The sequence below is a fragment of the Oncorhynchus clarkii genome, chromosome 18, assembly GCF_045791955.1.
Source record: "Oncorhynchus clarkii lewisi isolate Uvic-CL-2024 chromosome 18, UVic_Ocla_1.0, whole genome shotgun sequence".
NCBI lineage: Eukaryota > Metazoa > Chordata > Actinopteri > Salmoniformes > Salmonidae > Oncorhynchus > Oncorhynchus clarkii.
Window position 1 is genome coordinate 30,345,537 of NC_092164.1, and position 17,592 is coordinate 30,363,128.

Here is a 17,592-nt window from a genome sequence, read left to right on the forward strand (position 1 = left end):
GGAGTATCCCATAGCCAGACAGCATTAGCTATAAATTATCGTTCAGTTTGCTCTCTAAGACGAGGTTCTACTTCTCGTTCTTGGTACTTCCTATTACCAAAACATTACCTCATCCAATGGCATATATCAATTGTCAATTCTAGATATCCCCATCTCAAATACAACCCACCCCTGGACAAGCTCCCTGAGGGGAGTGAGCCTCTAGGTCGTATACTATGAAAGATAAGTTTCAACATCAGAGGGGACATACAATGGTTCCAGGCACTGCCATACTCCTCCCCCCAATGGGAAAAGGAGGGAGTGACTGGAGTACAGACATTGTGGAGCCCTTCACATGGTTTAACATATACACTCACATATGAAGACAATCCTGACCTCTCCCCTCTCTGGGCTCCAAGTGACTTTCCCACATAAGCATATGAAAGTAAATAAAACATCTTATTTATCAATGTTACCTAACTAATTCTGATTCAGCTACGACACCAGACACCTCCTCTTCCCCCTCTCTGTGGTTGATTTCCTCCGCGTCCTCCTTGGTGGCCAGGATCAGGCTGGTAACCTCCTTGTGCCTGCTGGGAAGGTCCTCCATAGGTTTGGGGTTGCTGCTGATATCCACCTTGTTGTTGGTATCCTCCTCTGTGTCCTCCTCTGAAATTTCATCCCCCTCTTCGGTTCACTCCAGGTGTTGTAGCCCATCCTTGATATTGAGGATTTTGTGGACATTGGCTCCTCATGTGTCCAAATTGTCCACACCCCAGCATTGCATCGGTGGCATTCTGGGTGATGGTGGGCCCCATGGTTGTGGGTTCCCATAGGTCTAATTGTACAGAAGACACTATGGGCTGTGGTTGTGATGCAGGTCCACTTGGGGGCACTGTAAGGACAGGAGTGTTCATTATCACCATGTCAGGCTCACCTCTTTTATTACTCTTCTCCAATTGAGCCAATTGGGCCTTTTTCACTGCACCATCAAGCCTCTGTTTTCTTGATTCCTCTGCTTGTTTATCACAAAGCCAGTTCTGGCAGTGGTGTCTCATATAATCCTCACGCTCCCAACCTTTCTATCCCAGCCCACGACATCCCTCAGTTGCGTCTGTACTTTTTCTGGGAGGTTGCGGCAGGCTCTGTCATAAAACATGTTCTCGGTGGCTTCAGAATGGTCATGGTGCTCTCCCAATTCCTCAAGCCATTTCTGTTTCAGGTTATCTATCCAATCTCTGAAATCTGAGTCGGGTCCAAATTTATAGTGAGATAGTCTACTCATGCCTCGCATGGTAGGGAGCATATCTCTCAAGCAGTCCCATAGGTGTTGTCTGCACTGGCTTAACTCCAGCTCAGCGGGTTGAGCCATTAACCTGGGATAAAATTGCCTTCATATTTCCAAGGCATAGGGTCTGGTGGCCGTGCCTTGTTTCAAATTCTCTTATCCAGAGTTTGGCTCCTTTCGACATTCTTGGTAGGGATTTAGCAGCAATTGCAATATCTCCAAAACACCAGGGCTTGTATTCAGCATACATTTGCACCCCCGGGCCTTGTTTGTACACTAGAGGGAACATGCCCTTTGGGTCATCATCCAAACTTCTTTGAATGAGTAGGTGTGTCCAAACTTTTGACTGGTACTGTATATAGGAGGAAGGTGGAATCCTATTACACCAGCTCCAACGCTCATCCTATGTGGAAGGACGTGCAGACGATAGCTCATCCTATGTGGCAGGGAGTGCAGATGATAGCTCATCCAATGTGGCAGGAAGTGCAGACGATAGCTCATCCAACGTGGCAGGACGTGCAGACGATAGCTCATCCAACGTGGCAGGACGTGCAGACGATAGCTCATCCAATGTGGCAGGAAGTGCAGACGATAGCTCATCCAATGTGGCAGGAAGTGCAGACGATAGCTCATCCAATGTGGCAGGAAGTGCAGACGATAGCTCATCCTATGTGGCAGGAAGTGCAGACGATAGCTCATCCAATGTGGCAGGACGTGCAGACGATAGCTCATCCAATGTGGCAGGACGTGCAGACGATAGCTCATCCAATGTGGCAGGACCTGCAGACGATAGCTCATCCAATGTGGCAGGAAGTGCAGACGATAGCTCATCCAATGTGGCAGGACGTGCAGACGATAACTGATTACAAAGGGAAGTCCAGCCATGAGTTGTCCTGCGATTATTGAAGTCCCAAAAGAGCTAAAAGCCTTTTATGGTCGCTTCGACGAATGTAACACTGTGCCTTCTGTGAAAGGCCTTGTTTTTCCGGATGACTGTGTGATTTGTCTCTCCGTGGCCAGTGTGAGCAAAACGGTTAAACAGGTTAACAACTACAGGGTCGCCGGGCGGAATACCTGGGCCCGGTTCTCAAAGCATGCGCAGACTAGCTTGCAAGTGTCTTCACAGACATTTAAATCTATCCTTGACCCAGTCTGTAGTCCCAACATGTTTCAAGCTGACCACTTGTACCCAACAAGGTAACCTGCCTAAATGACTATTGCCCTGTAGCACTCACATCTGTAATTATGAAGTGCTTTGAAAGGCTTGTCATGACACCTATCAACACCATCAACACCATCTTTCCACCCTAGACCCACTCCAATTTGTATACTGCCCCAACAGATCCACAGATAATGCAATCTTTCATTTCACTTCACACTTCCCTCTCTCACCTGGAAAAGGGTGGAAATATCTATGTGAGAATACTGTTCATAGACTACAGATCAGTGTTCAACACCATAGTCCCCTCCAAGCTCACCACCAAGCTAGGGACCCTGGGACTGAACCGCTCCCTCTGCAACTGGATCCTGGAATTCCTGACGGGCCTGCCCCAGGTGGTGAGGATAGGCAACAAGACCTCCGCCACGCTGATCCTCAACACGGGAGCGATGGGACAGCCTACAGGGAGAAGGTCCGAAACTTAGCAGGACCACAACCTCTCCCTCAATGTCAGGGTGGCAGGTAGCCTTGTGGTTAGAGCGTTGGGCCAGTAACCAAAAGGTTGCTAGATCAAATGCCCAAGCTGACAAGGTAAAAATATGTCATTCTGCCCCTGAACAAGGCAGTTAACCCACTGTTCCTAGGCTGTCACTGTAAGTAATATTTTTTTCTTAACTGACTTGCCTAGTTAAATATATATTTTTAAAGTAAGACCAAGGAGCTGATCGTGGACTATAGGAGCGGATAGAAAGCTTTCAGTTCCTTGGCCTCCACATCAATAAGGAGCTAACATGGTCAACGCACGGCAGCGCCTCTTCTCTCTCAGGAGGCTGAAAAGATTTGGCATGGGCACTCGGATCCTCAAAAAGCTCTACAGCTGCACCATTTGAGAGCATCTTGACTGGCTGCATCACCACTTGCTATGGCAAATACACCGCCCTTGACTGAAATTGAGGGTAGTACGGACAGTCCAGTACATCACAGAGGCAGAGATCCCTGCCATCCAGGACCTATATATCAGGCAGTGTTAGAGGAAGGCCCAAACAAATGTTAAATACTCCTGCCACCCAAGCCATAGACTGTTCACTCTGCTACCTTCTGGCAAACGGTACCAGAGCATCGGCTCTCGGACCAACAGGCTCCCAGAGAGCTCCCCCCCCCCAAGCCATAAGACTGCTAAATAGTCAAGTAAGGGTATCTGAACTACAGTATCTGTACTGACTCTATCTTGAACTGACCCTACACACACTCACTAAACTATATATACAAACCATATACAAACTCACTCGCACACACTGTATTGACACGCCCACACAAAACCCACACACATTCACATGCACTACACACGCACACACACACACACACACACACACACACATACACTTGCTATTGCTGCTCTGTTCTTAATTTGACTGTTATTATTATTCATCCTGATGTCTAGTCACTTTGCCCTGCCTTCTTGTACATATCTACCTGAAATACCTTGCACATTGATCTGGTACTGCTACTCCCTGTATGTAGCTCCATTCTTGTGTATTTTATTTTATTGCTCGTGTTACTATTTCTATTTCTAAACTCTGTATTGTTGGGAAGGGTTTGTATGCAAGCCTTTCACGGTAAAGTCTATACCAGTTGTATTCGGCGCATGTGACAAATATGCATGTGATTTGATGATTTTGATATAAGTCATCTGAAGAGACGAAGAGACTAGTGTGACATGATAACCCTGCAAATATGCCATTACACAGTAAGTTTTAAAAAAATTGCAAGGCTCAAAATAATAGGAAAATTATGACCTTTGCAGAAGGTTCTCGTAGTATAAAAAGAAAGAAAGTCACATATTCTGTGTATGCTTCCCACAATTGGGTAAACCTAACAACCAACGTTTCGGCAACATAGTGCCTTCTTCAGGTTTTAGTATATCATCTTGGGTGTGGGCAGTTTGGTTTGGCTGTTTCTCTCAATGACCCTGTAGATATTCAAGTTCAAGATATTAGAGAACTTGTTTGGGTTGTGCAGTTCAATTTACTATCATAGGAGTTATACAAATAGAGAACCCTCAAGCATGACACGCAGCACAAATGATCTCTGTCTAAGGATAAGCCATGGGTAGTGGAGCACAACGAGGCTCAAAGAGACATTGAATGTCATATGTGAGTTATACGCTGATGATGCGTTGGGTAAAAAATACTTGAAACTACTTAAGTAGATTTTTGTGGTATCTGTACTATACATTGTTTTGACAACTTTTGCTTTTACTTCACTGCATTCCTAAAGAAAATAATGTCGTTTTTACTCCATAAATCTCCATAAATCCTGACACAGAAAAGTACTCATTACATTTTGAATGCTTAGCAGGACAGGAAAATGGTTTAATTCACACACTTATCAAGAGAACATATCTGGTCATCCCTACTGCCTCTGATCTGGTGAACTCACTAAACACATGCTTAGTTTCTAAATTATGTCTGAGAGTTGGAGCTTGCCCCTGACTATCAGTAAATTTAAAAAACAACTAGAAAAGGTGTTTGTCTGCTTTGCTTAATGTAAGGAATTAGATATTATTTATACTTTAATTTTTCCTTTTGATACTTAAGTACATTTTAGCAATTACATTTACTTTTGATACTTACATTTAAAAACAAATACTTTTAGACTTTTACTCAAGTAGTATTTTACTGGGTGACTTCCACTTTTACTTGAGTCATTTTCTATTAAGATATTTTTTGCTTTTACTCAAGTATGACAACTGGGTAGTTTTTCCACCACTGGGAAAGAGTATAGATGATTGAGAGGGAAAGGGGTGTCAGCCAAAAATATTGAGTTTTTTTATAAAGCTGGGTGTTGTCGCTAGGTGACCCACCCTGGATGACCATGTCTTTTTGCTCAGCAAATTATGTCATCCCTCTTCACAACGTATGCCCACACCACACACACACACACACAAATGCAAGCACGCACACACACAAAGGATTAGGGCAGAGAAGCAGACCAGAGAACAAATGAAGGAATAGAATGGGAGAGACAAAGAGAACTCTGTCATTGCATCATCTTCCCCTCATTGCTGCAGTCCCAAACAACTACATGTAAAACTGTATTTAAAATCTTTCACTTATATTAAGAATTTCACTTTAAGCCTACACCTGTTGTTTACGATGCAAGTGAGGAATACAATTTCATTTGATTAGTACAGTACTCTACCGTTACAAGGTCATTCCACTAGAGGGCATAAAAACATGCCCATCCAAAAGTTTCAATGTTGCACAATAGATAGCAGAGACATATTTTTGTTTTTCTGGCTATTTAACGACGCAGTCTTGATATGTGGTGCAGACAGATATACACCACTGCTTTTTCAATCGAAATGTACAGAAAACATCATAATAATTATTATATTGCTGAGAGCATAACTGGATTTACTGTAGCTTACTTATTGGAGCTGCTATATGTACAAAAATTTAAAAAACACCCAAATGCTATGTGCTATTCCATATAGTACACTACTTTTAACCATGTGAAAATTAATGCACAATATAGAGGATAGGGTGCCAATTGGGACACTGTTATAGGTCTGGCCTCTCACGTCATCATGACCACTCCCTGAGTGATTACAAATCACACAGGTAAAAGTCTCACTACATGTCGTATCAGGGACGGTCACCATCATAAATTCTGGCTACAACTGCTGGGCTAATTATTAACTCTCCGATCAACTGTAATGGTAGTGCTTGCTCAAACAAGTTGTTTGTCATTACAATCGATGCTAATTGATCATTTACAGTAGGCTTATGTCTATTTTTCTTTACCTCACTCTCAAATTTCATTGTTTAGCCCACCTCGTTTATTCTGTGTATAAGTGGGATATTAATTAAATGCAGGGCTATTAATCATTTAGAGAGAAAAAAATATGTTGAGTTAGTCATTTTAATCGTTTTTATTACACAGAGCAAAATATTAGCTTGACTATGTTTGATAGGTTTACCAAGGTAACCTAGTGTCATAGTCTTACTGTCTTGCTCAATATCCACGGTATCATTACTTCCTTCACTGAAGGCAGCGCAGACAGGGCGTCGCCTGTCTATAAATTCTCAGGCGTGATATTTCTCAACTCTGCACAATTCAACCTCTTCTCAATCGCCAACTCAACACTCGTGAACGGTAAGAATTCAGCCTCTAACACGAATGTAAAAAGTTGATTCAAGCTAAATAGTTGTGTTAATCCTATCTGATCTCCTCCTTCAACTCAGAAACTTGTATGCAGACGTAAAATAGTTGCATTCTTCGTCTTGTGCGATTGACTTTGAGGTGCAGTTTTCTATGGAGTGGGTGTCCATACTTTTCATCTGTAAATATAAAAGTGAACATAAGTCACTTTTTACAGTCCAGACTTACCTTTTTATGTGTTCTGCATTGATTAAAGATTTTAAAACTTCATTTCTATAACTAAAATAATTCCACTTGTCAAAAGAGCAATAGAGCATGGTCAACATATATAATATATATATATATAAACATATATAATATAACAGATATATAACCTGTCATGTTTGCTTAACTATTATAGCATTATAATTGTGTGTGTTATAATTGTTTTGCCTAAAATATTGTGATTTTTTTTTAACATTACATTTTTTTGAACATTGACTGAAATAAATGTTTTCTTTCATTCAATTTCCAGTCAAGTCCCTATCTGCTGCTCTGACTCATTCTACCCATTTCCTTGTAGCCCTAATGATAATAACCATCATGTAGAATTGTCTAATATTAACTCAGTGGAGTCCAGAGAGACTACACCAGGGTGTGGCTCACTTTGAATGAATGGATTTAGAGCTGACTGTCGACATGTACACACACGTGTTTCCTCAGTGTTGGTGCAGCCTCTCTTTCTCTTCTCTAGTTTGTCTTTCCTTCTACCCAGTTTTGGACTACATGTTCCACACATTCAGTCATTTCTCTTATCTCATACCACATCATTTTTTACTGCCTCTCTTTTATAATCCATTTCTCTGTCTAATTCACTAAAACCAGGTCAAGTTAGGTCAAAGTATCTGTTTTCTTTGTGTATCTGACTGATACAGGATGTATGGGAATGTATTTGTAATCAACTTTTGTTGGTGGAAGTTTGCTAGAATACTCATCAGAGCATTTCTCATCGGAATAGGCAGGGCATATGGCACAGGGTACTGATTCCTTTCAACACGTTCTAATGCTCAAATACATACACACACACACACACACACACACACACACACACACACACACACACACACACACACACACACACACACACACACACACAGAGATTATGAAATTCACTCAGGAAATATAGTTCCTTTAGCCAACATCTATCTCTTACTCTGAATTTTCTGTCATTCAAATGTAATCTCTTTCTCTCTCTCCGTCTCTCTCTCTCTCCGTCTCTCTCTGTCTCTCTCTCTCTGTCTCTCTCTCTCTGTCTCTCTCTCTCTGTCTCTCTCTCTCTGTCTCTCTCTCTCCGTTTCTCTCTGTCTCTCTCTCTCTCCGTCTCTCTCTCTCTCCGTCTCTCTCTGTCTCCGTCTCTCTCTGTCTCTCTCTCTCTCTCTCTCTGTCTCTCTCTCTCTCTCTCTCTCTCTCTCTCTCTCTCTCTGTCTCTCTCGCTGTGTGACCTCACTCAGACCTGCAGCCATGCCGTCAGATCTGGAACGTGCCATGGAGTCCATGATCACCGTGTTCCACAAGTACGCTGCTAAGGAGGGCAGTGGCAACACTTTGAGCCGCCGTGAGCTCAAGGACCTGATGGAGAACGAGCTCTCTGGCTTCCTCAAGGTGGCCATCTCTAATACTATCTCTACTACGGGTTGCGTCCCAAATGGTACCTTATTCCCTATAGAGTGCACTACCCTATTGGCCCTGATCAAAAGTAGTGCACTATATAGGCAATAAGGTGCCATTTGGAATGCATAGTATATTATCTCTATTACTATCTACTACTAGCTGTAGTAGCACTCCGTGTTAGTTTGATACAGAAAACATGCACACTTTATGATTAGGAACAGGAGTTTTTCCTGATCACGTGAGGCAACCAGGAAAAACTCGGACCCTAGTTATAAGGCTTGACTAGGGCCCAGAGTTTTCCCTGATTTAAGTGATCAGCAAAACAACTTGGCCCTACTTGTCATGTACTGTACCTGCCCAATAAAGAGTAACGACTTTCACTATTGTCCCATATTACTGTCAGTGAAATTACAGTATTAATATTTAGTATTATTTAAATGTCCCTGTCTTCATTTCAGTCTCAGAAGGACCCAGCCACAGTAGACAAGATAATGAAGGATCTGGACTCTAATGGTGATGGAGAGGTGAACTTCGAGGAGTTTGTTTCTCTAGTTGTGGGCCTGTCCATCGCCTGTGAACAGTGCTACCAGATGCACAAGAAGAAGATGGGGAAGTGAGGGATGAAAAGAGGAGAGGAGGAATGGGGTGCTGAGTAGAGAAGGGTTCTAATTTTCACATTTGTAATTGTCACACTGTCCATTAAACACAAAGACCAAGGAGGTGTTGTCATTATTTTTGTGTGTGTGTTTGTGCGTGTGTGTGTGTGCTAAGCAAGCAGCGTGAATTCCTTTGTGTAAAGTACTTCACGCTACTTGTTTAGCACGCGTGTGTGCATGTGTGTGTGTGTGAGAGACTGTGAGAGAGACTTTAAAACGTTTTTATATGGTTTTATATGTGTTATAACCAACCTATTGGAGTTCTAGCAGAGTAAAAGTATTGTATACGTGTGTTGATAACTGTCTTGAAGACCCCATATCCCAGGGGTATTCAAATCTTACATTACGAGGTCTGCAGCCTGCTGGATTACTGTCATACCTGATAATTAAATGCTGGTATCCCAGGCCTAAATTAGTCCTTTATTAAAGGAGAAAAAGTTAGAAATAAAGCATGTTGACATCTGTTGGGATGATTCCTATTCGGAGACAGCTGCCCTCAGAAGAATGCCAACAAGCACATACCATGTCATTTCACAACCTGTGATTTCAGTCTTATACAAACAATATAAAGCATACCTGGATTTGTCATAGAGGGCAGAGGAAACTATCTTGTGAGCCTGATAAAGATTCCCTTAGCACCACTGAGAGGAATGCTCAGAATGTTCGACAGTACAGTACACACCCTCAGTCCTCATGAACTTTGGTCAGACATCTATCTACATCTTATCTTTATGTTCATAAAATTCATAAATGTGTAACATTTTGACTGCGAAACACAGTTCTTGATTTTGTCTTGATTTGATTGTATATAACAGAGGCCATCAAAAATAACTATAGGGTGGTTTAATAAATAGAACACATACTGTATTGTCATATCATTATTTTCCCCACAAGGCCTTTCTCATTGTGTGTTATGGTCTGGTGCATGTTGGGTAACAAAAGCTGGGGCTGGGTAAGCTGTTATCTCTCTCTATCTCTCTCTCTGAGTGTACTTGGGCAGGACCTACTCTGCGGCCAACCAATGTTATTGGCTACAAGGTCAACAGGGGAGTTGTTAGGTAATGACACATAGAAAGGTTTTGGAAAGTTCCCACTATCATCTCATCACATAATTTCTACTCACTTTGTGCTATGTGCATTTTGCAGAATACTGTACTGCTCTATAGTGCACTGTGTTAAATGAGACAACAAAAATCCACAGACATTTGCATATTCTTACTTTTTACATTATATTTAGTGCATTCATCTTAAAGGCCCCCCTGCAGTCAAAGAATGGTCATCTAATTATTTAAAAACAAGTACAAGGTTTGGCTTGCTCTGGACAAAGTTCCTCTTGTCTTCTGCATTCTGGGATCACTGTGATTAGTACACAGTTCCATCGTTGACCACTAGATATCAGGAGAGTACAAATATTCTACAGTTGAACTCTGAGTTTGACAAAAAATAGTCAACAAGTCAAGCTATGCTATGGCATCTCATGGTCATATTCATTAGGTACCAAACGGAAGAAACATGGAGGCACTACCGAAACTGGTGTCCAATGACTAACCCTAGTTTCTGTTTTCTGTTGCAAAACCTTTTGATACTTTATTGCCCTAATGAATACAACCCAGATCTACTTATTGTGTCAAACCTCACATAAACACAGCAAAAAAAGAAACATCCTCTCACTGTCAACTGCGTTTATTTTCAGCAAACTTAACATGTGTAAATATTTGTATGAACATAACAAGATTCAACAACTGAGACATAAAACTGAACAAGTTCCACAGACATGTGACTATCAGAAATTGAATAATGTGTACCTGAACAAAGGCGGGGTCAAAATCAAAAGTAAGAGTCAGTATCTGGTGTGGCCACCAGCTCTATTAAGTACTGCAGTGCATCTCCTCCTCATGGACTGCACCAGATTTGGCAGTTCTTGCTGTGAGATGTTACCCCACTCTTCCACCAAGGTACCTGCAAGTTCCCGGATATTTCTGGGGGGATTGGCCCTAGCCCTCACCCACCGATCCAACAGGTCCCAGACGTGCTCAATGGGATTGAGATCCGGGCTCTTCGCTGGCCATGGCAGAACACTGACATTTCTGTCTTGGAGGAAATCACGCACAGATGGAACAGTATGGCTGGTGGCATTGTCATGCTGGAGGATCATGTCAGGATGAGCCTGCAGGAAGGTGCCACATGAGGAGGAGGATGTCTTCCCTGTAACGCACAACGTTGAGATTGCCTGCAATGACAACAAGCTCAGTATGCCAGTCCTGTCTGGTCCTCTCAATTTAAACATTATTATCTTTGAAGGAGAGAAAATATATTTTTAAAGCTCACACAGTGGAGGTTAATGTCAGCAGAGGTGGTTGTTTGTGTATGTGAAACCGGGGTCAAAGGCCAGTAGGAAATGAAGAAAAAAACTGAGAGGAGTTCCACAGGGGAGCATACACACACACACACACACACACACACACACACACACACACACACAACCCAGGCCTTTATTACCCAGTGTTCACATACAGGGGCGATAGTTAAATAAACAGCAGGCACATATCCACATGCATATATATTACCAACGCCTCACATGAGAACACAATCATCTTCACAGACAATGATCATATATTTGTGTCACCATGATGATATATAGCATACACCTGCATATTGTGTCATTCTAAGGCCAAGGGGATATTCAATGGTTATCTTATAGATACTTAACTGTCACGACTTCTGCCGAAGTCGTTGCCTCTCCTTGTTCAGGCGGTGCTCGGCGTTCGACGTCACCGGTCTTCTAGCCATCATTGATCCATTTTTCATTTTCCATTGGTTTTGTCTTGTCTTCCCACACACCTGTTTTCAATCCCATTCATTACCTGTTGTTAGTGTTGTTTAGTTGTTGTGCGGCGGGTCCTCGTACCCATGTTTTTTCATGTCTGTACGTTTTAGTGTTATGGAGCATGTTCTGTGGACATTTATTAAAATACTCCATTTACACTCCATTTTGACTCTCCTGCGCCTGACTTCCCTGCCACCTATACACACACGGCGCTGACATTAACATAGTTGAAATTCTGATCCTTACATGTGATCCTATTTTTTTGAAGGCTAATGCTAACTTGAAGACATATTGAATTAAGCTTGAATTAAGGACGAATTCCAATGAGCAGACAGGAAGAGAGGAATGTGGTCATTCAGCTCAACAACAATGTAACGCTTCTAACAAATGGATAAGGCGAGCAAGGACCAGGCCAAACACAATACTCAAACATATCCACATACAGACAAATGCAGAAACTCAAGCATGTATACCACCCCGTGGGGTGGTTGAGCTAATGTGATTAGCATGAGGTTGTAAGTAACAAGAACATTTCCCAGGACATAATCATGTCTGATATGGGCAGAAAACTTACATTCTTGTTAATCTAACTGCACTGTCCAATTTACAGTAGCTAGTACAGTAAAATAATACCATGCTATTGTTTGAGGAAGGTGCACAGTTGTCACGGATCCCTCTGCAACTGTGTCATTGTGCACACCTGGTCCCCATTCCCACTGATTGTAATTGTTTAAATGTGCCCTTTGGTTTCCATTGGGCTGTCGATTATTGTTCCAATGTCCGTTGGTCGTGTGAGTACCTGTGCTGTGTTGTTTTGGCTTTCATGACGCTTGTATTGCGCAGATGATTATGGGTCTTGTCCCGTGGTGTATCATTGTGCACTTGTGCTTTCGGGTCTCATCCCGTGTTATTTATTCAAGGTACTCCTCGCACTTTTTGTTTGGGTTTCAACCCTGTGTTTTGTATACGTGTTTGTTTGGTCTTCTTTCCCGTGCCTTTACATGGCACGCTGTAATTTGGGTCAATAAAAAACCCTATTATGCATTCCAGCGCCTGTCTTACGACCCTTTATATCAACATGACAACAGTTATGAACTTGAAAATGTATTAATAAACCAATTAGGCACAATTGGGCAGTCTTGATACAACATTTTGAACAGAAATACAATGGTTCATTGAATCAGTCTAAAATGTTGCACATACACTGCTGCCATCTAGTGGCCAAAGTCTAAATTGTGCCTAACCTGGAATATTACAATTTGGCCTTTCTCTTGAATTTGAAAGATCATGGAAAAAAATATGGGGGAAAAAAAACGTTTTTTTTCTTTGTATTATCTTTTACCAGATCTAATGTGTCATATTCTCTTCACATTTCCCCAAACTTCAAAGTGTTTCCTTTCAAATGGTATCAAGAATATGCATATCCTTGCTTCAGGTCCTGAGTTACAGGCAGTTAGATTTGGGTATGACATTTTAGGCAAAAAAAATGTTTTTAAAAGGGTCCGATCCTTATTAAACCATAGACCTCGCACACACACAACCAACAAGACTGCATTGGTTGCTATGGTGGAGAAGGCCCTGGTCCCGAGATGTTTATCATTATGTTCAGTCAGGCTCCTATCTGACTCATCTGCTCATGGCCATGTCAGTACGTTACAATCCCAACCTCAGAAATGTGGAATTCATTGGCTGTGGAGGAAGAGTGGACCCACTCACTACCATAACACTCCCAGTTTTATGCAGTGAGTCAGGAGGAACTCCATTTGCAGAGCTTTGTCTGGAACTAGTATACATGCACATTAAGCTTCCTGACTGAGTCAGACACACACATTCAGAACTAATTGTAAGGAGAACCAGCCCCTCACACAGTAATAGAGACACAGATTTGTAGGTATGAAGGCAGGGAGTTATGGGAGTGGTACGCAAAGCATGCACCATCTTTCTCTGTCTCCAAGTCAAGATTTACAGTAAAAGAGCCTGGCGAAGACGTCTGACTCGAAATGTTAAACTCAATAATCTGTTAGAATATTTTATAGTGTTTGGGTCAGGGTGTCTCTTCTTCTTGCAAGCTTAAGAAGAGTATCACAAGATGAAGTTGATAAATTGCTCAAAGCAACAAAGGAAGAGCACGGGACAGGGACACTGCCTAGGACTAACTGTGTGTGTGTGTGTGTGTGTATGTGTCTGTGGCATATCTTTGTGTAATTAACAGCAGAGATAAACGAAAGGCTGCACAAAGTGCTACAATACAATAATGTAATATGTGTTGGCGAGTAAATACTATTTTTCTGCTCTGTAAATACAGTAGTATTAGGTTTATTACAGTTTACCTCATCACATAATTGTAATAAGGTACACACACACACTCAAATGTGATGGAAATGGCACTAAACAAGTCTATGCTTTACAGGGTTTATGTTATGCCCTTACATTTGATACAAATCACAATTACACGATTGATGCAGAGACTATTTTCATCCAGTCAATACAGCCCATGCCTCCCAGTTAAAAGCTTTGTACAAGATGTTGGCCAAGTTGTGAAGCAATTCCTATAAGTGCATCTAAGAATCTAACTTGTGACTGAAGTTAATCGTGACCAAGGAAACCGCAGGCTTTTGGGACATGTTATGATATAAATGATACTGCATGACTCACACAAACAAGCAGGGGTGTGAAGCTATGTTCATTTCCCTCTGTCAAACACACATCCTATGTAGGGAATAGGGTACCATTTGGGACGGAGACCTGTGGTGAAATGAAATTCGAGATCTGCTGCCATACTACACTTAAATAAGTGAAATGTTTTCTCATAAAGTCTACTTTGCAATGTGCTACCTTTTACTTTTTGAATGGCACTCGTGTTACATGTAAACAACAGTATATTTATGGGTATGTTTATCTTATCCATAAGTACCATGTAATACAAGTCTATAGGACATTACACTGTATGTGAACTAAACCACCAGTGCACAGTATCAATAACGTATTGTACGTAATGCAGTGCATTAAGACATATGAGTTGGCAGATTCAATGTTAGCATCATCTAATTCATTGTAAACAAGTTAAAACACTAGACCTATTTGGAAGCCCATTTTGGGCTTTAATACTTTGCAATCAAATCATTTCTAAAGCAAATCCATTCTCTGTAAACGTACAATAACAACTAAAGAATACTGGTCATAAACTCAAAGTAAGCTTAATCTAAATGCATCGATTCACCTGTATTGTGAGAAGGGCAGTGGATTCTAAGTGTATTTGTATTGCATCTGAAGTCAAGGGGAATGAATGGTTGGATATGAGAAATGAATGACGAGAATAGTTGAAGAGTAAAATAGTTAATGTTACAGAGAGAGAGAAAGAGAGACAGGGAAGAGAGTGTAGGGAAGAAAAGAGGGAAGGATGGAGGGTGTGGTGATGTATAAAACAACCCTTTACATCCCAACCTCCACCACTCTCTCTCTCTCTCTCTCCATACACTCACTTTTCCCTTTGCTTTCTCATTCCCCACAATTCTTCCTACATCTCGGTGAGTAGCAACTTTAATCTTGGGTTTCTTAATTGTGCTCCCTAATGTTTAAACGTCAATGTTACTGTGGTGGTTTTAAAATGTAATCCCTGCTCGGTATGTTTTGTTTTGTGCACTTACATTTTTCTCTTGGTTTTTGGATTTAACCCTTCGCTCACCTGACTTCTGTTTCGGAGTTTTGCACTTTTAAACAAAATGTCCTTCTTTTGGTTCCTAATGTGGTTGATTTTATTATGAGGACTTGATTCTGTAACGGAGGCTTGCAAACGAGTCATTCTGTACCAATGTGTTTTGCATTGCGGAGGACAGGTTGCGTTTAACTTATCGCTGTGAGTACTAGTCAGTAGTTGTAATATCGTAGCAGTTTGTGGTTCTCCTATTCTCATTCCCTTTTCCTTACTCCCCAATCTTTCATTATTTCCTTCTCTCTCTGTCTCATCTGGCTAACATTCCCTTGGCTCTACCCTTTGCTCCCTCAACCACATCCTCAAGAGCAGACACACACACACACACACACACACACACACACACACACACAGAGAGAGGAAGACAAGAAGATTAAAGAAGTGACACTTGGGGTAAACACACAGCATATGGAAAAATATGGTGAGGTGTTATTCAGTAGAAGAGTAATCCAGACGGGATTTGCCCAGACCGTTACATGTTTCCTCATCTGGAGCCATGTTAATTACCAGGAGAGCATGGCGTTGCCATAACAGTGCTTGTGTTTTTCACCATAGAACCTGTGGTAGAGACCATGGTTTCCTCCCAAATGGCACTCTGTTCACCATGTAGGGCCCTGGTTAAAAGTAGTGAACTATGTAGGGAAAAGGGTGCTACCATGGGCTCAGAGGAAACCAGGTTTTATTTTGATTCCTTTCATTGGAAAATACAGAGAAACACACAAGAGACAAAAGCTATGATGATGAAGCTACAGTATCATGCAATGCAACAACCATATGCTTTCAGTGAATTCATTGAAATGGTTTAATGCCCCACCGAATTGAGTTTTCATACTTTGAGAGTGAAAGAACGGACAAATAATATTCTTATCTATAGTGAGCAAGAACAGCAATGTCCAGAAATATGTTTTATTTAGTGCTTCACTAGGTTCTGTGTCCCTCTCTGTTTTCCCCTTCAACTATAGTCACCATGTCTGGGATCCAGCAGGCCATGTCTCTCCTCATCGCCTCCTTCCACAAGTACTCTGGGAAGGAGGGGGACAAGTTGACCCTCAGCAAGGCCGAGCTAAAAGAGCTGCTCCAGGCTGAACTAGGGGAGATGCTTGGGGTGAGTGAGACTGAGCATACAATTCCTAATGATCTGGGATTAGATTTGTTTTGTTGCACTACGGCAGTGATGTCAAACTGAATTCCTGGAGGGCCATGTGTCTGCAGATTTTTGTTATTTCCTTAAATTAAGACTGAGAGATCCAGGTGAGGGCCCTCCAGGAAGTGTGTGTTCTAGAGGCAGGGTCAGTGCTCTCTCTTCCGAGATCTGTTGGGTCGGGCAAAATAGGAATGCCGGAAAGATTGGGTCCATTTTGGCTCAAATAAACAATGCTTGCTAACTCCAGCAATGGCATCCCAAAATATTTAAATTCACTAAGATGTATATCACCTTTATATCATCTTTGGCCAGAAATGCAGCATGTGTGTCAAGACAGTTTTCTTGTTAAGCTCCCCCTTCTTTCTTCTGCATTCTGTCGGTTTTCAGAAAGCCAGTGACAAGTCAGCAGTGGACAGAATCTTCAAGGACCTGGACTCTAACAAAGACAACACTGTTGACTTCAAGGAGTATGTCACCCTCGTGTCCTGCCTCACAGTGATGTGTAATGAGTTCTTCATAAAGAAGTAGAGCACGTACACCACCTAGTGGCCATAATACAAAACTGCAGGAGGAGACCACTCAATTTAACAGAGATTAAACAGTGAAGCAGTCTAGTAGTAATATTGCAGTAATATATAATAGACAGGTTGAATCTGGGAAGTTGTCCTTGTAATGCAAAGTCCATCGATAAAGAAATTAGATGAGTATGTTCCACCTGGTCTGGTGTCATTTTTTTGTGCTGCTGTCACTTCTTCATATCACATGTTTCTTACTGAGGTTTTTCTTACTAAGATTATGTTTAAAGCCTTTCTTGTATGAAAATGTGCATCCATTTCACACAACGGGAAATAGTTGGGTTCATTCTATGCATATGCAGTGGCTTAGGCCTACATGCTATTGAGTACATATGATATGAGACATCTGCCTCTGGTGAATGGAATAACTATTAAGCTAAACAAGAGATCAGTGGATCTGTTTAATCACCACCAAAGGGTTTGGTATAGCACATGTGT

The 17,592-nt window shown here is 41.7% G+C and overlaps 3 protein-coding genes across 3 annotated transcripts; all 3 read left to right on the plus strand.

Moving 5' to 3' along the window:
- The first annotated feature begins 1,262 nt into the window (after positions 1 to 1,262).
- Positions 1,263 to 2,130, plus strand: LOC139372295 (uncharacterized). Its single transcript, XM_071112037.1, has 2 exons — positions 1,263 to 1,274; positions 1,630 to 2,130. Exons 1-2 carry the CDS (start codon positions 1,263 to 1,265, stop codon positions 2,128 to 2,130), a joined length of 513 nt encoding a protein of 170 aa, XP_070968138.1.
- A 4,328-nt stretch (positions 2,131 to 6,458) lies between these two features.
- On the plus strand, positions 6,459 to 9,761 carry LOC139372565 (protein S100-A1-like). The gene is made up of 3 exons (XM_071112308.1): positions 6,459 to 6,584; positions 8,081 to 8,231; positions 8,699 to 9,761. The coding sequence occupies exons 2-3, from the start codon at positions 8,091 to 8,093 to the stop codon at positions 8,855 to 8,857; spliced, it is 300 nt and encodes a 99-aa protein (XP_070968409.1). The 5' UTR covers positions 6,459 to 6,584; positions 8,081 to 8,090; the 3' UTR covers positions 8,858 to 9,761.
- Positions 9,762 to 15,172: 5,411 nt separating this feature from the next.
- On the plus strand, positions 15,173 to 17,293 carry LOC139372566 (ictacalcin-like). Its single transcript, XM_071112309.1, has 3 exons — positions 15,173 to 15,250; positions 16,398 to 16,540; positions 16,967 to 17,293. The coding sequence occupies exons 2-3, from the start codon at positions 16,403 to 16,405 to the stop codon at positions 17,105 to 17,107; spliced, it is 279 nt and encodes a 92-aa protein (XP_070968410.1). The 5' UTR covers positions 15,173 to 15,250; positions 16,398 to 16,402; the 3' UTR covers positions 17,108 to 17,293.
- The last annotated feature ends 299 nt before the right edge of the window (positions 17,294 to 17,592 follow it).

Excerpts from the sequence above, each read along its gene's own strand:
- LOC139372565 (XM_071112308.1), top strand. The coding sequence starts at position 8,091 with ATGCCGTCAGATCTGGAACGTGCCATGGAGTCCATGATCACCGTGTTC. Across the intron at positions 8,232-8,698 it reads AGCTCTCTGGCTTCCTCAAG|TCTCAGAAGGACCCAGCCAC; the intron begins GTGGCCATCTCT and ends TCTTCATTTCAG.
- LOC139372566 (XM_071112309.1), top strand. The coding sequence starts at position 16,403 with ATGTCTGGGATCCAGCAGGCCATGTCTCTCCTCATCGCCTCCTTCCAC. Across the intron at positions 16,541-16,966 it reads AACTAGGGGAGATGCTTGGG|AAAGCCAGTGACAAGTCAGC; the intron begins GTGAGTGAGACT and ends GTCGGTTTTCAG.